Here is a 26,642-nt window from a genome sequence, read left to right on the forward strand (position 1 = left end):
CCGGTGCTTTAACTTTTCTTTCTGCATTGTTCCTCACATGTCCAGCAAATACCTTACTCTGTTGGTCAACAGTGTTTGTGCCAGAAACAAGTGTGCTGTGTACAGAAGCAACTTGAAATGACTGTGACACAGTTTCAGGATCACACACAAGTCTTTCCCATGGGGCTTGACTGAAATTCAGTAACATTGCAGTGCACAACAAGAGGCCAATACACTTTTCATACTTTATTAAATGGCCATATTCTTCACTGTGTCAAAGATGATACCTGCAGGAATAAGCAAATGTTAAACAATCAGGCAGTTTTGTTTTAATTTCTCCATTATATTTGGAGCCAAATCCAGTAGCTGTGGAAGTTCCAAGACTGAGCAGTAACACCACATTTACACTGGGTTGAGGTATTGTCAGGATGTACTTGCTGCTGGATGGCGCCCCCTTCTGGCAATCCTGGCAATTAGATCTGCTCAGTTCAATGTCCCCTCTCTTCTCTTCCACCATTGCACTCTTCTCCCACTCACAGAGTCGCAGTACAGCTGCTTCGTGACTTGGCCCTCCGGCCAGGTCACACTGTGTTTCCCTTTCCGGTGGAGTCTTTCCAAGTCTCTCTACACAAGCAGCGTCAGGCAGTCCTCATGCCCGCTGCCCTGACTATGTCAATCCTGCAGTGACTCAGTCTTCCCATCCACTGCCCCCAAGCAGTACCACTCTGCAGTGGATGTCCGGAACTCAAGTCTGCCCTCTGCACTGGGTTCCAATCTAGGGCCCTATAGCAAGCAGTTATGGTCTGGGTCCTCACCAACCTTACTGCTCTCTTCCCTGGACTACCTCTCTCTTAGGCCTACTAGGTAAACCCTTTCTCATGGGTTCTTATCCCCCTTCTTTCTCCCTTACATCAGAGAGACTGCAGGCTTCCTCCGGTCCCCACCATTGCCAGCCTCCTGGCTTTATAGAAGCCCCATTTGTTCCCTCACAGGTGAGCTTCCTTCTAATTATCTCCCACCACACCCCAAATCTCCCTGGTTTGCAGCTTAATTGGCTGATTTGGCCCACCTGGCCCACTTCAGCTTTTTCATGGCCAGTGTGGGAAGTACACCCCATCACACGTGTTTAGGACTCTGTAGCTTCCTGAGAGACATAGAGCTTTATGTTGGCCTGGGGAGAGGTAGAGCATGCTCAATGGTTCTGGGAATGTTCAGATTCTTGAATCCCAGCTTCCTGATGGGCAGTCACTGCAGAATCTGCAATTACCCTATGCCCTGCCCCAGGGTTGGGAAGAAGATTCCATTCTCCTCCAACAGTGTCTCTGTTTTAGTTTTTTATTAGGTTTTGTGTGCAGAGAAACAGGATTTTACCTTGGGAAGTTAGTATTGTATTATGCTAATTAATAAATGCTTTATGAGAGAACACTAGCCCATGATTACAGAATTAAGGTGTAGCTTTCAACCTTGATGCTGTATTTCCTAACTTTAATGTGCTTGACTTCACAAACTTAATGTTGGATTAATGCAAGGAGGCTGCTTTTGCATGGAATAAATCTCTTAAGTATTGTCTCTTTCAGTTATTTTGTGCAGGTGAACTGACTGCAACTTAGGTTTTAGAGAAGTTGAAAATCATCATCAAAACAAATGTTCTTCCCCCATGCCATGAAATGTTTCAACAAAAAATTGCTCACAGGACAGAGTTATGAAATGTTCTGCATACTGATTTGCATGGCTATACATCTATTTGGATAAAAATATAGGAGCAACGATAAGAAGTGGAAGACCACCAAGGGGTTCATTCCTTTCAGTCCACCAAGATGTATTAGAAGAGTACATCCTGAGCTAGAAGTGCGTTGCCACGGGTGTGGTTGAGTCTCCGACTCCTGCTGCCCGCAAAGATGCCTCTGAGGTGCATAGATGTGTGTGGAGGATTCACTTTACACTGTTCTCCTTGTGGGGATAATTGGGCCATGATTATTTTTGTTTTAGTACAGGCTTGGTACTGTGACTGCTTTGTCATCACATATGCTCAAGGGAAGGAGAAGAGGACTGATGTTGAAAAGAAATTGGATTATTTCCAAAGGTTACATAATAAGAAATAATACACTAATATATTTAAAAAGCTAAGATTACATACAACAAGCTGCTCTTGTAATTTCTCTAACAACACTGATGTCATAACATGAACTGCCTATAGTGTTTCACATACAGTGTTTTATTCTGTCTGGATCCTTAATGCTTTCCTATATTGCACATTTCAAAATCTTCTTTGCCTTTTTTTATTATCTGCATATTCTGTGCACATGGTTTAATCTAATACTTTGATCACCTGTCATCCCCTGAGGTCTCTTTTTCTGGTCTGTAATCTGTTTTGTATTTCTGTGGAAGCAACTGCAGCTGCTTGTGTGGGTGTCTATGCATGTGGGTGTGCATGCATATATATATATTTTTGCCTTTGGTTTCATTATCTCATTTGTTTACATTGCATGGCATACTCCATATGATCCACCTACCAGAATTCTTCATTTGTTTACTTTGGCCTTCTGTATTTATACTTGTCCAGAATTGGACAATTCTTTTACCAAATGAGGATATGTATCTGGCTATAAATATGTACTTTCAAAAAGGACATTTCTGTACCAAAAAATATGGCCCAAATACAGATCTTTGCAGATTTCACATGTTCTTCCACCTTGAACTGTGGTTTTAAAATTTTCCTTTTGTTTCCTGTTCATACATTTTTTTTTTAAAAAATTATCTGATCTTTAAATCAGTCAGTAGCAGACTGGTAATGCCAGGGTCCATCAGAGGTCATTTGTCCCATTCCCCATGTTTTCTGGTTCTTTAAAGTGACAGATCTTTCCCTATTCCAAAGTTGCAGCAACGTCTATCCAGCTGTCTTGAACAACTAACCAAAGATCAAACTGGGGTGTAGCTTTATTACAGCAAAACAAAAACAAGGTGGGTGAGGTAATATTTTTTTATTGGACCAACTTCTGTTGGTGAGAGAGACAAGGTTTCAGGCTTACGAAGAGCTCTTCTTCAGGGCTGGGAAACGTACTCAGTGCCACAGCTAAACACAAGATGGAACAGATGGAATTGAAAAAGTTAAGATTACATTTAATTTTAAATTAAACTGTTCTGTCTTGTATTTAGCTGTGGCACTGAGTATGTTTCCCAGACCTCATAGACTTTAAGGTCAGAAGGGACCATCATGATCATCTAGTCTGACCTGCACATTGCAGACCACAGAACCTCACCTACTCACTCCTGAAATACCCTAACCTCTGGCAGAGTTACTGAAGTCCTCATATAATGGTTTAAAGATGTCAAGTTACAGAGAATTCATCATTTACACTAGTTTAAACCTGCAAGTGACCCATGTCCCATGCTGCAGAGGAAGGCGAAACACCCCCTGCCCTCTGGGTCTCTGCCAATTTGACCCAGGGGAAAATTCTTTCCAGACCCCAAATATGATAATCATTAGACCCTGAGCATCAAGGCAAGACTCACCAGGCAGATACCTGGGAAAGAATTCGCTGTACTGACTCAGAGCCCTCCCCATCTAGTGTCCTGTCTCCAGCAGTTGGTGATTTTTGCTACAGGCAGTCGCCAATGGGACACATGCTATTGTAGGCAATCTCATCATACCATGCCCTCCATAAACTTATCAAGCTCAGTCTTGAAGCCAGATAGGTTTTTTGGCCCCATTGCCCCCCTTGGAAGGCTGTTCCAGAACTTCACTCTTCTAATGGTTAGAAACCTTTGCCTGATTTAAAGCCTAAACTTGTTGATGGCCAGTTTATATCCATTTGTTTTTGCGTCTACATGGGCACTTAACTTAAATAACTCCTCTCCAGTCCCTGGTATTTATCCCTCTGATGTATTTATAGAGAGCAATCATACTTCCCCTCAACTCTCTTTTGGTTAGGCTAAACAAGCCAAGCTCTTTGAGTCTCCTCTCATAAGGTAGGTTTTCCATCCCTCGGATCACCCTAGTAGCCCTTCTCTGCACCTGTTCCAGTTTGATTTATCCTGTGATCAACCAATACACCCACATCTTTCTCCTCCTCTGCCATTTCCAACTGATAATTTCTCATCTTATAGCAAAAATTCTTGTAGTTAGTCCCTAAATGCATGACCTTGCACTTTGCACTATTAAATTTCATCCCATTTCTATTACTCCAGTTTACAAGGTCATCCAGTTCTTCTTGTATGATATTCCGGTCCTCCTCTGTATTGGCAATACCTCCTAACTTTGTGTCATCCACACATTTTATTAGCACACTTTCACTTTTTGTGCCAAAATCAGTAATAAAAATGTTAAATAAGATTTGATCCCAAGACTGATCCCTGGATCCCTAGGAACCCTGGATCCCTAGGAACTCCACTAGTAACCTCCCGCAAGCCTGACAGTTCACCTTTCAGTATGACCTGTTGTAGTCTCCCCTTTAACCATTTCCTTATCTACCTTTCAATTCTCATATTAACCCTCATCTTCTCCAATTAAACTAATAATTTCCTATGTAGAACTATATCAAATGGCTTACTGAAATCCTCTGTCTAAACAAATCAGTTATTTTTTCAAAGAAGGTGATCAAGTTGGTCTGGCATGATCTACCTTTTGTAAAACCATGTTATATTTTATCCTAATTACTGTTCACCTCTGTCTTTAACTACTTTCTCTTTCAAAATTTGTTCCAAGATCTTGCATACAATTGACATCAAACTAACAGGCCTGTAGTTTCCTGGATCACATATTTCCCTTTCTTAAAGATAAGAACAAGATTAGCAATTCTCCAGTCATAGGGTATGACACCCAAGTTTATAGATTCATTAAAAATCCTTGCTATTGGGCTTGCAATTTCATATGCCAGTTCCTTTAATATTCTTGGATGGAGGTTATGTGGGCTCCCCGATTTCGTCCCATTAAGCTGTTTGAGTTTGACTTCTACCTCGGATCTGGTAATTTCTACCTCCATAGCCTCATTGCCATTAGACTCCCTGCCACTACCCGTAAGCTGTTCATTAAAAACTGAGGCAAAGTATTTGTTTAGCTGTGGGGCCAGGCCTAGATCATCTTTAATCTCCATCCCATCCTCAGTGCTTAGCGGTCCCACTTCTTCTTTCCTTGTTTTCTTCTTATTTATATGGCTATAGAGTCTTTTAATATTGGTTTTAATTCCCTTTGCAAGGTCCAACTCTACTTCCCTTTTGGCAGTTCTCACTTTATGCTTAGACTTTCTGACCTCCATGACATAGCTTTCCTTGCTGATCCATCCCATCTTCCATTCCTTGTAGGCATTCTGCTTTCTCTTAATCATCCGTTTGAGATGCTTGATCGTCCATCTTGGTCTGCAACCCTTCCCAATTAATTTTTTCCCCTTGCTTGGGATGCAGGCTTCAGATAGTTTCTTCGACTTTGACTTAAAGTAATTCCAAGCCTTCTCCACATTCAGATCCTTAAGTTCTTCAATCTAGTCCTCTTCCCTCACAAATTCCCTTCATTTTTTAAAGTTAGCTTTTTTGAAATCAAGGACCCTTGCTGCAGATCTGTTTTTGTTTATCCTTCCATTTAGTTTAAACTGAATTAGCTAACGATCACTTGAACCAAGGTTTTCTTTTACAACCAGTTCTTCTATGAGGTCCTTACTACTCACCAATACCAAATCTAAAATGGCATCACCTCTTTTTGGTTCAGCAACTATTTGGTGAAGAAATCCATCAGCTATCACATCCAGGAAAATCTAGGCCCTACTATTATCGATAATACTTGTCCTGCCATATATATATCTGGGAAGTTAAAGTCTCCCATAATCAAACAATTCCCAGTAGTTTTTATTTCATTAACAACATTAAAGAGGTCTCTGTCCATATCCAAATTGGATCCTCGTGGTCTGTAGTATGCACCAAGCACTAAATCGGGGGAACATCTAGTAGTTTTCTTCCCCAAAGTGATTTTGGCCCTAACAGGCTTTGTCTTATCCATTCCATCACTTCTAATTTCTTTATAGTCTACTTCATCATTAATGTACAATGCTACTCCACCACCTTTGCCTTTAGTTCTGTCTGTCCTGAACATCACATACCCTTCAATGCCTGTACTCCAGTCATGCCTATTAGTCCACCGTGTTTCTGTTATCCCTATAATATCTGGTTTCACTTCCTGCACAGTAGTTCTAGTTCCTCCATTTTGTTACCTAGGCTCCTTGCATTGGTGTACAAACATCATAACTGTTGCTGCTTGGGTTCGCCCACATTCCTCACCCGATTGGGTACAGTCATTCTACTGCCAGTGTTGCCTGTCTGGTATCAGCACTATCCTTCCTCTTAATGACCATTCTCCTACCCACTGCTGTATCCTTTCTTACTTGATTTTCCTCCCTCTCAATGTTAAAATCAGGGAGGAGATTACGTGAACATCTCCCAGTGGTCTCCCAATAGTTCCTAGTTTAAAGCTCTTTTAATGAGTTGTGCCAACCTCCATACTCTGGTGGAGTCCATCCCATGAGAACAGTCCTCTATCCATAAATGCCTCCCAGCAGTCAGACATCCCAAATCCCTCCTTATAGCACAACTGCCTGAGCCATCTGTTCATAGAATCATAGAATCATAGAATATCAGGGTTGGAAGGGACCTCAGGAGGTCATCTAGTCCAACCCCCTGCTCAAAGCAGGACCAATCCCCAATTAAATCATCCCAGCCAGGGCTTTGTCAAGCCTGACCTTAAAAACTTCTAAGGAAGGAGATTCCACCACCTCCCTAGGCAACGCATTCCAGTGTTTCACCACTCTCCTAGTGAAAAAGTTTTTCCTAATATCCAACCTAAACCTTCCCCCACTGCAACTTGAGACCATTACTCCTTGTCCTGTCCTCTTCTACCACTGAGAATAGTCTAGAACCATCCTCTCTGGAACCACCTCTCAGGTAGTTGAAAGCAGCTATCAAATCCCCCCTCATTCTTCTCTTCTGCAGACTAAACAATCCCAGTTCCCTCAGCCTCTCCTCATAACTCATGTGTTCCAGACCCCTAATCATTTTTGTTGCCCTTCGCTGGACTCTTTCCAATTTATCCACATCCTTCTTGAAATGTGGGGCCCAAACTGGACACAGTACTCCAGATGAGGCCTCACCAATGTCGAATAGAGGGGAACGATCACGTCCCTCGATCTGCTGGCAATGCCCCTACTTATACATCCCAAAATGCCATTGGCCTTCTTGGCAACAAGGGCACACTGCTGACTCATATCCAGCTTCTCGTCCACTGTCACCCCTAGGTCCTTTTCCGCAGAACTGCTGCCTAGCCATTCGGTCCCTAGTCTGTAGCTGTGCATTGGGTTCTTCCGTCCTAAGTGCAGGACCCTGCACTTATCCTTATTGAACCTCATCAGATTTCTTTTGGCCCAATCCTCCAATTTGTCTAGGTCCCTCTGTATCCTATCCCTGCCCTCCAGCGTATCTACCACTCCTCCCAGTTTAGTATCATCTGCAAATTTGCTGAGAGTGCAATCCACACCATTATCCAGATCATTTATGAAGATATTGAACAAAACTGGCCCCAGGACCGACCCACTGGGGCACTCCACTTGACACCGGCTGCCAACTAGACATGGAGCCATTGATCACTACCCGTTGAGCCCGACAATCTAGCCAACTTTCTACCCACCTTATAGTGCATTCATCCAGCCCGTACTTCTTTAACTTGCTGACAAGAATACTGTGGGAGACCGTGTCAAAAGCTTTGCTAAAGTCAAGAAACAATACATCCACTGCTTTCCCTTCATCCACAGAACCAGTAATCTCATCATAGAAGGCGATTAGATTAGTCAGGCATGACCTTCCCTCGGTGAATCCATACTGACTGTTCCTGATCACTTTCCTCTCATGTAAGTGCTTCAGGATTGATTCTTTGAGGACCTGCTCCATGATTTTTCCGGGGACTGAAGTGAGGCTGACTGGCCTGTAGTTCCCAGGATCCTCCTTCTTCCCTTTTTTAAAGATTGGCACTACATTAGCCTTTTTCCAGTCATCCGGGACTTCCCCCGTTCGCCACGAGTTTTCAAAGATAATGGCCAATGGCTCTGCAATCACAGCCGCCAGTTCCTTTAGCACTCTCAGATGCAACTCGTCCGGCCCCATGGACTTGTGCATGTCCAGCTTTTCTAAATAGTCCCTAACCACCTCTTTCTCCACAGAGGGCTGGCCATCTATTCCCCATGTTGTGATGCCCAGCACAGCAGTCTGGGAGCTGACCTTGTTAGTGAAGACAGAGGCAAAAAAAGCATTGAGTACATTAGCTTTTTCCAAATCCTCTGTCACTAGGTTGCCTCCCTCATTCATTAAGGGGCCCACACTTTCCTTGGCTTTCTTCTTGATCATCATCATCATCATCCGTTCTCGCCTTCGTTCTCTGCCTCTAGGGACAGGCAGAATCCCACTGAAGATTACTTGAGTCTCCATTTCCTTAAGCATCTTCCCCAGCCTGGCATAGTCTCCCGTGATCTATCCCAGCGATCTGAAGAAGATCTCTGTGTAAGCACGAAAGCTTTTCTCTCTCCCCAACAGAAGTTGGTCCAGTAAAAGAAATTGCCTCACCTACCTTGTTTAATCTAGTACCCTGAGACCAGCATGGCTACAACAACACTGCATACAGCGGAACAAAGTGTATTTTGGATGCATTTTTCCCAGAATGCTCTTGCTTCTGCTGCTGTAGCCTTTCAAAGGGGCAGGATCATTGAGACTGCAGTTTCAGTGAGTATTCATACAAATTTGAAGCGAGGTCTAATTTACGCATTTAAAACACTTAAATAGTGGTTCAAGTTTCTATACAACCCTTCTCAAAGCCAATATTAGTCTATTCTATTTGATATAGGTTCTTTACACCCAGCTCATCAGAGTACTTAAGGTCATTCCAGGAGTGCATTTAGCAATGTGACTAGCATCTATTATGGGCCATGTGTCTTCCCATTGAACTCAATGAGAGTTGAATTGAGCTCTAAAGTAATAGCTGGCTTCCCTTCCCTCACAGAGGCTATCGAAAAAACTCTAAATGGAAAGCAGCCGGTTTCCAAGTATGGCCCACAGGGGAATTAGCCAACTTCCTTAGGCCTAATAGCTCAATGTGAGTAATATTAAATTGTGTAGAATGTCTTTTTTTCCCCAGAACATACTTTGTGTGTTTAACCTGCTCCCCCAAAACAAAGCCCCAGTAAAAAACCTTTGCTAAGCTTGCATCTCCCACTTTCCTGCTACTTTAAAGTGCTCAGCATCTCATCAGAGAGCACTTTGGGTGGACGTGTGGGAAAGACACACTCACAGTACTCTGTGAATGATAGCCCTTGTCAGTAGTGCAGTATCAAATGCTTTGAAGTGCAAATAAATTATGTACACGGATGTTCATTGAACAAATTCGTAATTACTGTTCCCATGAATATTTTGTAGTTTTTTTTAACTGATATTTTCAGTATCTTCCCTGCAGATAATCAGATGGGTCTGTGTAGTTCCCTTGATCCTCTTCCTCCCCCCACCCCCCATTCCTTTGAAAAATCTAAATGTAACTAGTAATTGTCCAGTTCCTGGTTATCAACTCCTTCCTTACTGTACTATTAAAAAGCTTTGTCAAAGGGTTTCCTTTTCTCTGGCTACTAGGCTTCCTTTTGAATCTTAGGATGTAACTCTCCTGGGTCCAGATCTTTGTCATAGTGAATAGTTTTTAATCACCTTATTTGTCTCCATACACCGGTAAATACTTTTTAAATGTTTACTAATCCCTGAAGAAAACCGCATCTCAGTACTGGATACTTCCTTCTGTTTCATTTGTGAATTCTGGGACAAAATAGAAGATCATTTAGACCTTCAGTGTTCTGAATGTTTTCTGTCATTAACTTTCTTTTTTTTCTTTTTTCTTCAGAGGTCCAATTGTTCGCTTGTTACTTTTCTACTTAATTCTTTATCATTACTTTTAGCTGTTTAGCTTTCTTTTTTTCTTTTTCTTCAGAGGTCCTATTGTTAGCTTGTTACTTATGTATTTAATCCTTTTAGCTGTTTGTTTCACTTGCTACTTTAGTCTTCAATTTTTGTCTTTATACTCATTCCTTGTCTCCCTTTCCTGATATTTTATATGACTGGTATTTATTTAACTTTACCCTAATGTGCTTAAACAGGACCAAAAGTAATCTAACCAGGCTATGTCTACACTTATGCAGTGTGCAGTGTAGAGACACTGCATGCCCAGCTAGAATGGGCATAATTAGTGGTGTAGACATTGAGTCCGTAGAGTTAAAGTGACCTGGATGCCTGAACCCAGAGGGTATATACCTTCCTTGGCTTTCCACACCCAAGCAGTACCTCCCATATCTACACTGCTCTTTTTAGCAGTGAAGTGTCCCTGTGTTTCCCCCTCTGCCAGAGCCTTTCACTGTGGTGTGTAGCTACATATGTAGTGCTTATACTCTATATGCCGCCATAAGCATAGACCTAGCCTGAGTGCATGTAAGTTAAGACAGGTCCCTGTAATCCTGTGTCCCTGGGTTGGTATTGTCTTTAAAGGCATTCCTACTTTAATATATTTTCTATTCTCATGTTTATTATTATATGTTTTAGTTCTGTAAGTCTGGATAGAAATAGCATTAAACATAGGGAGACCATATTTCCCTATGCTGAATACGGGACACCTGGTAAAATTACTCTTTTTATTCAAACAAGTTCAGTGGCAATCAATCAGAACTATGCAGTACAAACATTCAAAAACATACAAACCCGTTAAAAAGAAATACTGTGTAGTTGGATTCTTTTTATTTCTTATCTTTAAGGCTCTAGGGTTCACACAGGTTCACACAGGGAGGGGTGACATACACACCCCTAACCCCTCCCCATGGTGTACAATCATGGAATAATCAGGCCATCTGAGTTTTTTCCACACACTTGTCAGAAGCTGAATTATGCCCTGAAGTGTGAAGGCTTATATCCTATCTATTTTTTCCTATCTAACATATCTGTATATGCTCTCATGAACCACACAAACATCTAATCCTTTTCTGAAAACCTATTAAGCTCTTGATTTCAACAATACCGTGTGCTTATGTGAGTTCCATAAGTAAATTATCCAATTTATAACAGAGCATTTTCTTCTGTCAGCTTTAAATTTGCTGCCCTCCAGTGTCATTGAATATCCCTTTGGTTTTTGTATTATGAGAGTGACAACTAAGTACCTGATCTACCTTTTTCAAAATCCTTCATTATTTTTATCTGTTCCTATCTTGTCTTTTATTTGGGCCTGATCCAGCGCCTGGTGATATCAATGGAAAGACTCTATGGACTTGGGCATTGGATCAAGCTTTCTGTTCTTCTCCAACTGGTTCAGACACTGTGAACCTGTGTGGAAAAAAGTCTGTGTTTTAGATGCCTAAATCTGTACAGTAGGTACTATCTTATCCTCCTCATTCCACCCAATCACTGCAAATGACAAAACTTTCAAAAAAAATTATGTATTCTGCAATCAGCATACGTGGAAAGATTCACGTTACTATTTTCCCCTCTTTACCTTGTGCCTTTGTTGCTAATGATAAGAGGCTCAGATAAAGCAACTAATGGCCAAAGGAACGCAGTGCTGCTATATACCTGTATATATCTAGTCCATGTATAGATATAATCCTAAAACACTTCAGTGACTCTCACTTCAGAATGGGGTAAACCTTTGTGTGTATTTTGTTTACCAATATTAAATAGAATAAAGAAGCTCTTTCAATCTAATTTGAAGTTCAGGATGGAGACCTATGAATTGTGGGGGTTTTAATCTGTTGTCTATAAAGGGGACAAAAGTGAAAAAAATGAAGGAGGGAGTCTTGATATCAGCTCTTCAGGGGAACTTTTCTTTCTGCCACTCATAGGTCACTGCTGTTAACATAAGTGGGGTTACATGTAGTAATGTGTATTTACAGAGCACACATCATTGTAGTATCTGAGTAGGCACTAAATATCATAGTTGAAAATTTGGCCTAGTCACTCCCTTTTATAAAAGGAACAGATAGAAGAATATTTGTACATCATTTTATATTGTGTTTGCATGGGTATAACATGTAGGTAGCCACTTTCCACCTCCCTGAGATTATTTGGCAACTATTTTGGCAATATACTTAGTTCTAGAAAGAACTACACTACAGCTAACCAAAGCATTTCTCCCCTGACTTGACTGTCTATACTCTGTGTCTTCAGTTAAACTTATAGGAATAGAGGTAACAGAGTTTCCAGCTATCTTTTTGTAGAATCAAAAATAGAAAAGGAAAAAAAAGAAAAGAAAAAGAAAACGTACCAAACTTCTTAGTATAGACCAGACATTTGCCAAATAATAAATATTAAATATTTAAGACAATCAGAAACCTTTGCAATTTGCTCCAACCAAGTATTTCAGAACACTGATAATTGAACTTAATTTCAGATTACAATATTCAGATGTAAACTTCCTAGCAAATGTTTATAGATTGTATGTTTGTTTCTTAGGTGATTTTGTAACATAGCATCAAGGGGTAACATAATGATTGTCCATGTCTTTCAGTTTGTACTAGTGCCATTTGGTGATTCTGAATAGTATTACAGACCCCATTACTCTGTAGCTTGAAAGACAGAATGTGGAGTCTTGCTTAGTTGGCTAACTTCCTCGGATTTCACATTCACTAAAAATCCTGTGCAAAGACACATCTTGGATCTGTTCCTACATATGACATAAGTCAATCTTAGACATAAGCTTATGGGAGCAATTCCAGAGCTATGGTCCCTCTTTGAGGCTTGTACCTAGTGCCAATGAGTTTTAGCCTAGAGGCAATTAGTTGAAGCATTCCTGGTGAGTGGAGGTAATATACATCAGAGCTGGAGGGCCAGTCTTGTAGGTAACTGAAGCCTGGGCTTCTTAGGGCTTTGTAAATAGCGACCAGCACACTGTGTTTCAGCTGGACATCTACTGGCAGCCGGTTCAGACAGTGGAGCACAGGTGCAATGTTTTTTTTTGTTGGCTCACAGCACATGTACATCAGGAGAAAATACACATCTCACTTCTTCAGGTTTTTAAACCATACTCATCACAGTGGTTGGTATGTGAGCCCTAAATGGGAGTTACATGTGTGCATCCAATGGCAGAATCTGGCCCATTAGCTCTTAACTACAATTTATTTAGAGTATCTCAGGACCCTTTAAAAAGCCTTTTGGATTATAACAACTACGTCAACCCCCAATAACGTGATTCTAAAGTGGGTCAAAATGGGGAGGTTAGTGAGTAGCCCCATATGCTTCAGGTGCCTGTACGGAAATACTGCACAAACAGCCCTACTTTTGCCAACTCCTAGTCGCATAACATGTTTCTGTTATCACATGGTAACAGCTTGTTGAAGTAGTTGCATTTCAAATGCCCTCTCACTTTTTCACTAATATCTCTACCGCTCAGGTATTGTCCTTTGTTCATCATGAAGTGACTTACAGACTTAGAGGGACAGAAGCACAGGGTAGAGAGTGCCAGGGATGGGTGCAGCAGGGAAGAAACAATAATGAATGTGACAACCTAATCATGGCAGAAATAGCAAAAGACCCCAACTGTTCAAGAAACCCTCCTGTTAGCTTTCTTTTTTTATGCCTCAAAGCAGGATGACATTTAATGGCCGTTTGGAGTTAAGCTGTAAATGGCCTCAACTGATCTGTATTGCCTCCTCTGAAGACTTGAAGAGAGGGTTTGTTTGTTTGCACTTACCTATTTTAAATCTTTTAAGCTTAAAATGGGCCCCCCCAAATCTGTCCTCTTCTTGTATGGCTTAAATTCTGTGGCTTGTGTTAATCTGAGAGACTGGGTTCTAATCTGATTGCTTTGTTAACTTCTACTGTCAAGCTTCAGTGGAAATAATGGAGTCTGACAGTTCCAATACAATAAATATATATATGGAGTACAGTGTTGGTTTTCTGTGCTAACCTACTTCTAACAAGCACCTGTATGCTATAGTATTTCCATGTAAATGTGAAGTTTGACATTTTGTTGGGATCACTGACAAAACCACCGTTAAAATTCTCAGAGAATAGAGATGTTTCACTGAAAATCTTTGGATAAAAAACGTGTCTCCAAATATCGTTGGCTCTTCCTTTCTATCTGTTTGTATTTGGCCTTTACTTTTCATTCCTTTCAAATAGACAAAAAGCTTTACTTTATATAAACACTGACCTGGAAAGGCCAGTATTTCTAAAGTGCTTGTGACTTAAAGGAGCCTGATTTTTTGAGGACAGATGCTCAGCATTTTCTGAAAAGTGGGCCTTTAAGGTATCTCAAGTTAGGGTGTCTCAGTTTTGAGGCATACATTTTGGAATTCTTGGCCCAAATCCCCTACCCATCTGGATATGTGGGTTTTTTTAATTGAAATTGGTTAGTCTGGCGCATTAACATACATTGTTGTCCCAATATACATAGATAATATACATAATTGTTCTAATAGATCCACCCAAAATGAAACTTTGCATTCCACTGAAATTTGGAGGCTGGTTCAGATTCATCTACCCCTATTGTTTTGGTTCTCTGTTGGGCTCAGAACAAGAAAGGGTCTAATTCCAGATCCAGTCTGGATACAGCCCAGGATGGTGTAACTGTTGCAACAACATAGATCATGAGATTTTTATCATTCATGAAGATAGAAATGTAATGAGTTCTCTGCAGTTTTGTGCTAAAATCCTGGGAAAACAGTTTGTAAGGTTGTGGCTTTTTTGAACTAGGTCCCTAATGGTGGGAAACTCTTACAGCACTAGTTAAGGAGATGCATTGCTTACCTCAAGTTAGGAAGAGGTATAGGAGTTCCTTTCAGTTCAGTTGACTTGAACCCTAGTTCAATCATAATGTGGACCTTGTCAATTCCCCTCTATGCATGTATTCTTATGGGGATAAATCCTGAAGTTCTTATGCGGATACAGTTACCACTGAGTAAATGAGAAATTTACCTGAGTAAAGACCTCCAGGATATGTGCCATGGAGAAGTCAGTATCAGTGATAATGATCCTATGAAAGCTCTTTAAACTGGTAAAGAAGAGATACATTTACATTCTTATTATCTATCAATATTTTTATTCTATTTAAATGACTAGATGGCTAATTCTTTTAAAAAATAGCATGGTCAAATGTTATAAGTAGCAACTGGAGTAGAGAATTCCAGTTCTGTTTGCAGATTCATTGAAGATCTTACTATATTACCCAGTAAATACAAAATGCCAGGACGGAAGTCTTAGTTTGATTTGGATCATATGGATTCAAATCAGTGTTTGTAACATATGCAACTAGAAGCTTTAAATTTAAAACACAAGTATTGATTCTTTTTTTTTGCCAGTCCCCAGCTGTAAAGCCTAGAATTCTTTAATTCCGAATTAAAAAAAACAAAACAAAACACTATCCTTCGTTGTGTCTCCAGCTTTGCAGTTCATATTCTGTTCTTCTCTTATGGAATAATATAGGGGATTGCAAGGTTTATTGTGGCATAGTTGCAATCTCTCAGTAGCCGTTAAAGCAACAATACAATATTTTGATTTGGTTGGTGCTGTACAGTAATTTCCAGATATTTCTTGATGTCTGATCTTGGTTGGCATTTTGTCTGAGGGGAGTACTAATTTGATTCCAACAGAGGTTCTACTTAGAGGTTTATTATGCTATCTAAAAATTGAATAAATTCAGTAGATTTAATTAAAATTCAAGCCTAACAGCTCCTGAACTTAAAGATGACAGGAAGACTGGTCTAATGGTTAAGAAACTCAAATGATGTATTTGAAATGTGGGATCAATTCCTGACTCTGTCCCAGACTTCCTGTGTGACGTTGGACAAATCATGTAGTCTCTGTGTCACTCCCAGTCAGTAAAACACTTCCTTTGCATTTGTTGCCTATTTAGATTGTAAGATCTTCAGGGAAGAGACTGTCTATGTATTTTTAGTACCTATCACAGTGAATTCAATCTCAGCTGAGTCCTTTAGGTACTATTAGCACCCAAATAATGGAATGAAGAAAACCCATACCTTTTACATGGTAATTTAGCTTTTCAGTTTATATTTCCTTGCTGTTTTGCTTGATGTGTTGTGTTACTTCCTCTCAAAATGGACGTAGCAACAGGGTTTCTTTTTCCTTGCTAGCCATTTTAGATATAGAATTACCTAGCCTACAACTAAACAGAAGTATACTTTAATATGGTAACTTCTTCCTTCTGATTTCTGTGCCACAGTAATAGGATTCAGAGTGGTAGCTGTGTTAGTCTATATCAGGAAAAACAATGAGGAGTCCTTGTGGCACCTTAGAGACTAACAAATTTATCTGGGCATAAGCGTTCGTGAGCTAAAACCCACTTCATCAGATGCATGGAGTGGAAAATACAGTGGGGAGGTATAAATACACAGCATATGAAAAGATGGTAGTTGCCTTACCAAGTGGGGGATCAGTGCTAAAGAGCCAATTCAATAATTGAATTGTAGTGTTATTCCAGGGGAGAACTATGTGTGTGCAAAGTTTACATAGTGCCACCCTGGATAATACCTACCTTAATCCAGTATCTGTTACCTCTTGCTTCTGTGAGAAATAACAAATTCATTCACAGACTAAAAAACCCAGAACCTTCACTAACCATCTTGCAGTGCAACTGAAGAGAAAGTTGCGTTTGTTTCAGAAGATGCCACCTTGCATCCCAGCACATATAGGGTGACCGTACGTCCCATTTTGGCTGGGACAGTCCCTTTTTTAAGCCCTGTCCTGGATGTCCCTACTTTTTTGGCAGAACTGGGCATTTGTCCCATTTGCTCTTGCCAACTGATCATCAGTTAGCAAGGGGAAATGGGACAAATGCTCAGTTTTGCGAAAGAAGTGGGATGCGCCTCCCTAGCGGGGTGCAGAGGAACATTCGGGAGGGGTGGAGCTCAGGGAAGCAGCTGGGGCCAGCCCTACGTGGTGTCCTGTTTTCACTTTGAGAAATATGGTCACCCTAACATAGTCAGTGTGGTGATTTGCTGACCATAGTAAATATTTAAGTTCAATGAACAGTCGGACAAAATCTGCAATCCTTTAATCAAGCAAAACTTCCATAGATGTCAATGGATGGTTTTGCTTGAGAAAGAACAAAATAATTTCATGTTCTGTATGTGAAATGTTATGTACCAGTCTTTTAAAGCCACATTAGGTAGAAAACCAAAGTGGCTTAGGGCAAGATTTTTTTCAAGGAAGGCTTCAGAGAGAGTGTGCTATTTGTGGCTACTTGGAGAAACGAAACATATCAATGCCCTCTTGCATGCAGAATTAATAGTGTTGCTCACACAAATGCCTGGTTTTTGTGGGCACACCTATTACATCTTCCATATTGTACCCAGTTGTTTGTTTAAGATGAGATGACTTCAGATTTTTGAACAGTCAGTTTCCTTTTCTCATGCACTAATTGAGAAACGATTTGTGAATGATGATACACTGATCTTCAGTCACTTTTGACAAAGAACTAAGTTTAAAATTTGTTGCTTTAGAAAAGATGTCACTTTCAATGGAAGTCCCGCAGCCAGCTAAATATACTGTTGACTCTCTGGAATGAATATCTGTTTTACTGAAATATGTTGGTTGGAAAGTTCATTCTTGTTTGCAGTCACAATATATTAGATTCACTGAACCTGGCTTGGTTTCACTAACCTGCATGTACTTAAAATTGCCTTGAGTAATAAAAAAGGAATTAAGGTATGTGTCTGAAATGATATTTGGAGTCTGATATTAAAGAAAACATTCAGATCTCTGTTAGGATATATCTTTCAATAAGGTACTTAAAGTTTCTTTTGTCATGGTCACCTTGTTCTGAGATACAACCTTGTGGCTGAAATGGGTGCTTATGCAGAGAAATCAGAAACAGCTACTCACTGACACCAACATATGTACTCTCTGACTTTATTTTTTTACTGAAATAATCCCATTTTCATCCAGCCTTGTGCTTTGAAGATCACTGCACTTAAAAATGTCCCGTAGGACCAGTGTACTGAAACTTGGCTCTCTGATGTCATGGGGTATATTTGTTCACCATGTAATGGTAGGACTTTACTTATTCTGGGAAATATGGTTGTGTGTCGGGTAAAATGAAATTCCCCCAAAATAGCCAATTCTGCCATCAACTAAAATTAATTAGTCCCCAACCACTAATAAGAGACAAAATTTAAAGACCAGGGATAGTAGATTTCCTCACAAGAAGGTCCATATATCAGAACTCACTTGGCCCTCTTTTCAAATTCTCTACAGAAGCACCTATTTTGCTAGAACTAATAAATTACAATAAATAGACTATTGTGAGTAAAATTCAGACGTTGGCAGTTTCCCGGAGAGAGAGAGATTGGATATGATTTAGAGAATAAGAATTTAGGACTGCTGTCCAATTTTTCCAGAGAAATGGGACTAAAAAATAATTGTGAAAGACCTGTCTCTTGTGTGATTGTGACGCTGCTGTGAGAGAGATGAGATGTGAGTCAAGAAACATTGACCAAGGCCAGCAAATCTGCAGGGCAAGAGCCCACATTTATGTGACAGCTACATTAGGAAACAAGATGTATTGAACATCAAAAGGCCTCTCACTCCCCCCCACCCTGAGGTTAAACATATATCATAGAATATCAGGGTTGGAAGGGACCTCAGGAAGTCATGTAGTCCAATCCTCTGCTCAAAGCAGGACCAATCCCCAAATTTTGCCCTGATTCCTAAATGGCCCCCTCAAGGATTGAGCTCACAACCCTGGGTTTAGCAGGCCAATGCTCAAACCACTGAGCTATCCCTCCCCCCAAAAACTTCTTTCCCTGACTGGGAACTGAACACAGGCTGCAGTACTGAGAGCACCAAATCCTAACCACTAGACCACCAGGGAAGTGATGAACCAATGGAAAAAATGGCCATTAAGCACTGAATTTCTGGCACTTTTTAGCAGGTTGCTTTTTCATGGCCTCAAAAACTAAGTCCAGAGGAGACCCTTATGGTCATCTAGTTTGATCTCCTTACCCAGGTCATAGAATTTCATTTAGTAATTTCTGTATTGGGTGGAACCTCTGGAAACTTATCTTTCCAGAAGACATGCACACTTGATTGAAACCTTTCAAGTGAGAGAGACTTTTACTGCTTGCCCTCAAATAGGTAGCTACCCAGAGTCTTCCAGCAGATATCGAAAAATGTGCCACTAACTTCAGTGTTCTGAGTCTACAACTTCCTGCAAAAAAAAAAAAAAAAAAAAAAAGTGGTTTGTTTTACGTTAACGCTGTCTCGGCCCAGGCTGGGGAAGCTAATGATCCAGCCAGCAGATTCAGTAATGAATCCTGGTCACGTGCCAGATGAGGCACGTTGCGCATATGCTAAGAAGAAGAAGCAACCACAAATAGGCTTTGGAAAAGAATAGCACTAAGACTCTGGAGAAAAGGGACATGCCTATTTAGTCAACCTCATTCTACCTGCACCATCATATGCATAAAGCAGAAGTCAAAGAGTGCCAGTTGCTTCTCTCCTGGGCTTGTTTTCCCAGGTTTCCTATATTACTCCTTGGGGAATTCTGTGCCACTGTGCATGCGCTGAATTCATAATATCCACTGTGGATTTCTTAGCTTCACCACAGAAAAATGACTTTCTGATCGGGAAGCAAAGGGAAGCCACGAGAGTGTTCATGCGTGGGTGTATTGTTTTGGGCACCCAGAGTAGCTAGCGGAGAGGTAAATCACTGGTGGAAGGTGGAGTGGATGGGGCTGGGGACGCCCCAGCCCAGTGGCTCCTACCCTGTGCCAGGCAAAGCTGCTAGTTCCAGATGGGGTGGGGAGAACAGGACTTTCTCTTCCCCTGCAAGGAGCAGCCAGGCTGAGTCAGACCCACCCCCAGAAACCTCTCTGTTTGCAGGAAGCTCTGCATCATCCCCCCACTTCCTCCTCAGCTGTGGGGGAGGGTCAGAGGTCAGTGTACAGGGAGCTGCTCCCCCATCCACCCAACCGCCATGCATCTGGACTCACCTCATACCCAGATCACCCCGCCAAGCCTCACTCCTGGACCCAGAACCCCGCCACTGACACTCCTGAACCCAAACCCACACCCTAACAAGACTCACTCTCTGCATCTGGAGCCTTCCTGCACCCGCACCCCCATGCCAAGCCCCGCTTCCCTGCTTCTGGACCCCACCCCTGCACTGAGACCACCCTCTACACTCAAACCCCCACCCCAACAAACTTCATCCCATCTGCACCTGGACCACCCTGACTAGCCCCCTACACCCAGATCCCCACCCCACCTAACCACACCAAGCTAGCACCTGGACCTCTCCTGCTGAGCACTCCACACCCAGACCCTTCCTGCTGAGCCCCAACCACCTTCACCCATACCCCACCTGCAGAGTCCCATTGTGTCTGCACCCCTGTGCATCCAGATACCCCCCCCCCCAAGGCACGTACACCCAGATTGCCCCACACAGAACTCTATCACCCACACCAGGATCTCCCCAAACTAAGCCCCTCCACACTTGGATCCTTCTGGGCTGAGCCTGCCTGCCTACATCTAGTATGCTTGGCATGGAGGGGCAGGGCCCCTGGGTGTTTTCTAGGGCAGGCCTGGTCTTTGCCTTGTGTCAGGGTCCGGTGCATCTTTATCGCCGAGTCCATATCCCAGGCAGTGGGCAGGGTCTGCAGGGTGATCTCCCACCTCTGTCCAGCCAGTGGCCTGTGCTCCCCACTGCCATGCAGGAGCCTCCACATCTATTTATTGACAAATAAAATTTGCAGAATTTTAAAATATTGTGTGCAGAATTTTTAAATTTTTGGTGCAGAATTCCCTCAGGAGTACTATATTAAGATAAAATAATGCCACTTCAGCTATCATTGTGCTATTTTTCCAGGACTCTGTTCCATATAGGAGGACACTTAGGATGTTGCTTCTAAAGATCTTAAGTTTGGTATTTTTGCTAATCTTATTGGACTTCCATACTGTGTTAAGTTTTTGAAACACAGAACTTGCTTTACCTGTTCCAGACTTTACATTAAACATGCAGTCACTAGTATTGGGAATGACGCTACTCAGGTAAGTATGGTATAAACAGTTTCAAGGCTTCACTCTCCAAGTAGATAAAATCATCAGGAGGTAAATTTAATAGAAAAAATACATGGTCAGTTCAGTAGCCATCTGTTATTTTTTAATGGTAGAACTCTGCTTATCACTGCAACCCCTAGCACTGACCCTTCAGTTGCTCACCCCACCCCTGATTGTCCAACAGACATGTCCCCCAGAAAGCGTCAGGGGAGACCCCCTGCTCTGGGAGAATCAGTGTCTAAGTGGCCCTTACTCCTCCCACAACCCCTATGAACTTGGGGACAAAACTACTGGGTGGAGCCAGCCGGAAACTCAGCCATCAAGGAGCCAACGTAGCATAGCTTGAGAGAGTGGTATCCTCACCTGTGCCCCACTGCTTCTTATGATTTTTTAAAATTCTGGGCGTTCTTTCCCTTCTTTTGATTGACTGCTTGCTCCAGCTCCCTCCTGCCTCTACCTCAGACTTCACTTCAGCCACACCCCACCTTCCCTTCAGTGTCCTCTCCCAACAGGATGCCCTCCACCACCAAAGTGGTACCAATGATGTTTGCTGACCATCACATTGTTTCCTCTTCTTGAGCACGGTATCCCGTCCTCTTAACCCTGTGTCTTTCTAGTCTTGTTGGTCTTAATTTTCAGTTCTTCAGGGTAGAGACTGTCTCTTATTTTGCTTGTCCTGTGTTTAGTACAATGGCATCCTGACATCAGTTACGGTCACTAGGTGCTTCTATAATGCAAACAACCACTAACAGAGCAGCCCAATGGTTTCAAGCACCCTTTGTAGTAATTTGATGATCATTTAGCACTGAGAATATACAGCTGGATGTGAAAATCCTCATGATACCCCACTTGTGAGATGGAAATGTGGTTTAAAGCACACACAGATTTTGAAAGGTTTCAGAGGAACAGCCGTGTTAGTCTGTATTCGCAAAAAGAAAAGGAGTACTTGTGGCACCTTAGAGACTAACCAATTTATTTGAGCATGAGCTTTCGTGAGCTACAGCTGAGCTGTAGCTCACGAAAGCTCATGCTCAAATAAATTTGTAGCTCACGAAAGCTCATGCTCAAATAAATTGGTTAGTCTCTAAGGTGCCACAAGTACTCCTTTTCTTTTTACAGATTTTGAAAGTAAAGGTACCAAATCTCCAGCCCAGTCTCAACCAGGCTGCAACAGGGCACCCACCCCTTTAAGGGCCAGTAGGCTTGGAGTCAGTCAGCCCTGTTCCATTAACCCCTCCCTGCTACCCCTGCACTGAGTGTTAGGTTTTTAGAAGGGGATCTGCCCAGGGAAGGCTGCCAGGATCTCCTGGAGGGAGGAAGCAGGCTAGACCAGCTAAGGAAAAGAGCCACAGCAGTCTCCTCACATTGAAGCAGTCGTAAGGAAAGAAACTGGGCTTAAGCTAGGAACTTGCTGAGGCCTATGGCCTGCCAGAGATCTTTGGTAGGAGGATTGACCTGTCTTGGAGGGTTGGGTTGACTGGGGCCTAAGAGCTGGTGATTAGACAGTCAGACAGACTGTGGCCACTGGGAGCCTGACTGTAAGGAAGGGGGCTGATGGTTGAACCTGGTGCTACCGAAGACACTCTTTTTTTTGTTGATGTTGTTTTTGGACTTAGACTAAAGAAGTCTGTTACACCAAAAATGGTTAAAAGTGGCTTGGCAGGAGGGCCAAGTCACCTCTATGAAGGGAGTAGGCCAAAGATGGTTGTGGGAAAACTGAGACAGAAGTGCCATAGTGCTGGGCCACCCTGTTAGGGGGTGTTCTGGGATGTAACGTAAGCCTCTGTTGTGGGGTTCACAATATGGAAAGCAAAAGAACCTGGGAGGTGCCATTTCGCACCCAGAGATGTCTAAGGTAATGCTATGTGAATAACAATTTTCACTGTGCTGACAATTCTGAAAGCTTGGGAAAAAATTTGTTTTTTGTTGAATCAAAAATGAAATTGTTCTAAATTTTCAGTGAATTGAAAAGTTGGTAAACAATTTGCTTCAGGTCAAAATAAAACATTTTGATTTCAAATGTTTTTGAAGATTGTTACATTTTTTAAATTAAATTTGAAGAAAATTGAAAAACTAAAAATTGTTGAGAACCAAAAATCAAAACACTTCATTTTGAAAGTGTCAGAATGAAACATTTAGACTCCTTTGCAGTGTTTTTTGTTTTTTCAACGCAAGCAATTTCGCGAAACTGGCGCAAATTCATGAAATGTTTCAGTGTCACTGAATCTGCACTTTTCATCAAAAAAGTTTCTGCCAAAATATTTCATCCAGCTTTACTTGCAGGTGTAGCCAGATATTATTTAAGTGGCCTTCAATTTGAAGTTCAAATAATTGTGAAGACGAACTTGTGCCTTCAAGTTGCAGGTGCGACAGCATCTTTTGTGGCTGAATAAATAAGCTTTGTATCCAAAGCATTGTTGCAGCTGCTAATTCAGTGTTATAGGGTTTCTGAAAGTGCTTGCACAATAAATATATTATCTTTGTGGTGTTGTGGTTCATCTGCAGTTCATCCAGATGCAAGCATTCTAGTCATGCTAGATAAACAAGACAGCTTGCAAGGCAGAATGGACATCAGCACTGAGCCACCATCAGAAGAAGAAACAGAAAGAACAGTGAAGTAGTTAAAAATGGGAGAGCTGCAGTAATAGACAATGTAACAGCTGGACTGCTAAATGCTGGTTGGACAAGTGCTGCCAGAGCATTAGAAAACTGACTAAACCAGGGGTGGCCAACCTGAGCCTGAGAAGGAGCCAGAATTTACCAATGTACATTGCCAAAGACCCACAGTAATACGTCAGCAGCCCCTCATCAGCTCCCTACCTCCCGCTCCCTGCACCTACCACCCACCGACAGCCCCGCCGATCAGCGCCTCCCCTTCCCTCCCTGCGCCTCCCAATCAGCTGTTTCATGGTATGCAGGAGGCTCGGGGGAGAGGGGGAGGAGTGAGGGCATGACAGGCTCAGGGGAGGGCATGGGAAGAGGTTGAGTGGGGGCAGGGCCTGGGGCAGAGCCAGGGGGTGAGCAGTGAGCACTCCCCTGGCACATTGGAAAGTTGGCACCTGTAGCTCCAGCCCCAGAGTCGATGCCTATATGAGGAGCCGCATATTAACTTCTGAAGAGCCGCATGTGGCTCCGGAGCCACAGGTTGGCCACCCCTGGGCTAAACGCAATAATTGTACCAGTATTGAAGAAAGGAGATACTGCTTACCTGAATATTAAAGAGGTATTAGCTTATTTTCAGTGCTGGGAAAAATTATTTTGAAAGTAACTGTCAATAGATTAAGGCCAATTTTTGAAGTAGTAGGCAAGGAACAGTGCTGCTTGAGACCAGGCCGAAGTTGCATTGATCAGATAAAAAGTGAGAATGGGGATTGTTGTTTTCATAGATTTTATGAAGGCATTTGGTTTGGAAGGATGCAAAGTAGTAAGATTATATGGAGTTCCGGATAGGATAATAGCAATTATAAAAGCTGTGTATGATAACTCCTGCAATACTATAAAAATTGGTGGAAATTTAAGCAACTGGTTCAAGTCAAACTTTGATATAAGACAAGGAGGCATGGCATCACTGTTGCGCTTTATCATGTTTTTAAATTAAGAATATTTATACGAGTTGGAGGCATGACATTGGATGATCTAGAGTTAAGCTCCTTCGCTTATGCAGATGACATCGTACAACTACCAGATGCATTTAAATTAACCATGATACTCCTCACTACTTTGGAAAACTGGTGTAGTTGACTTGTACCACTTTGTCATCTTGGCATTTATTGTATCTTGGAAAAGGGGCAATAGATAAAGTGTTGAAATGCATAGGGTGACCAGAGAGCAAGTGTGAAAAATCGGGATGGGGTGCGGGTAATAAGAGCCTATATAAGAAAAAGACCCCAAAATTGGGACTGTCCCTATAAAATCGGGACATCTGGTCACTCTAGAAATGCAGCAGCAGTAAAATCATAGAACAAGTAGAATCTTATATGTACCTAGACAGCTTGATCAGTGGTTCCACCAAGGATGAGGTTATGGACCTATTACACGAGTGGGTGGGTGAGGTTCTGTGGCCTGCAATGTGCAGGTGGTCAGACTAGATGATCGTGATGGTCCCTTCTGGCCTTAAAGTTTGAAGTTTAAAGGAGATCTGCCTTAGCAACAAGTGCTGCACAGAAACTGATGAAATTATGAACTGATAAAAACATTGTTTGGTTCCAAAGTGAACATATATAAATCCAGTGTATTATTTTATGGTCTGAAAGCAGGTGCACTGAATGAAACAGACATCAGAAGGCAATAGAGATGAGAGTTTGTCAAAAGATGGCAGATATGAAGTGGAATGATTTTCAGGTAAATTAATAAATTATAGTAGTATGTGAAATCAAGGCACGGGATTGGCTATAGTCAAAATATTATGATGGTGGGGTAGAAGACAAACAGATGATAGGATACCAAAGAAAATAATACAAACACAACCAAGGTCAGCCTGACCCCAGATTAGATGGTGGGACATCATACACGGGGATATGACCAGGCTGGGCTTAATGGAAGAACCAGCTATAGACAGGAATGAATGGAGTCACTGTACTGCTCCCTCTGTCTGCTGTGGGATGAAAGAAAGATTGTGGTTCAAATCTCATAGAGATCACAAATGTGTTTCTGACTGCTCTCATGATATTCTGGATGATGAGCCAACATACGTGCTCCTGGAGGTGCCATCTACTTCAACTTTGCTTTGTGAAATGTGAAAATAGCTTTTAAAAAACTCAAATCAAAAATATAAATACTAGGTTCAGTTGTGAAGAAAATAGTCTTAAGTGGTTAGGATTGTAGCACATTTTTAAAATGCATAGTCTAATTGCATGGTTTACAAATATATGCTCCCCTATATAAGTTTAAGAAATGCAGATATCATATAGAAAAGAAAGTGAACATCTCAAATAACACACACATATATTTTGATCTGGGCTGGATTATGCCACTCTTACTGATACTTAGTAGTACTCTACTATGGGAATAGTTCCACTGAAGTTAAATGGGACTATTCACAAAATAAGGTACTTCTGAACATGAGCAAGTGCTGCAAAATCAGGCCTTTCTTAATTGATCGAGCAAGGGGGTGACGGGTGGGGGAATCTGCTGTCGGACTGATCAGAGTCAAGATCTGTTGGGTATTTTACTTTTCTTAGATGCCTTAAAGACTTAAGTGGTATAGAGAGTCTTGGGTGGGCCTCTTGCTTTGGGGTGAATTTCACCCTGCTGCAAAAGATGCTGTGGTGGCAGAGCAGCATGTTTAAAGATGAAGTGTGCATTGCAGATCTGAGAACAGAACTTAATCACAAATCTAGATGCAAGCCAGGAGTATGTGCTTGCTTTTTTTGTATTTTTATAACACAATATGATTGTAGAAGATTATATATAAATATACTTGTGTTAAATGCACACAGATTAATTGAAATAGAGAGTGTGATAGATTGTTACATGCTGGTTGTGGTCATTCTCTTACCAATCATGTTGCACATAGGGAACAAGTAGTTCTTTCCTTTTTGGCCTGATTAACGCCTTCTCAGTTGTATTACTGTGAATCAACTTTATTTCCTTCTCCCACCATA

General features: G+C 41.7%; 1 protein-coding gene across 1 annotated transcript in view; it reads left to right on the forward strand.

Moving 5' to 3' along the window:
- The window catches only part of LOC142070767 (uncharacterized), a 38,856-nt gene extending 15,196 nt beyond the window's left edge, over positions 1-23,660 (forward strand). Inside the window, exon 3 of the mRNA XM_075124735.1 lies at positions 23,545-23,660. Coding sequence (XP_074980836.1) covers positions 23,545-23,660 — 116 coding nt within the window. The remainder of the gene's footprint in view (positions 1-23,544) is intronic.
- The last annotated feature ends 2,982 nt before the right edge of the window (positions 23,661-26,642 follow it).

Source organism: Caretta caretta, chromosome 2 (genome assembly GCF_965140235.1).
Source record: "Caretta caretta isolate rCarCar2 chromosome 2, rCarCar1.hap1, whole genome shotgun sequence".
NCBI lineage: Eukaryota > Metazoa > Chordata > Testudines > Cheloniidae > Caretta > Caretta caretta.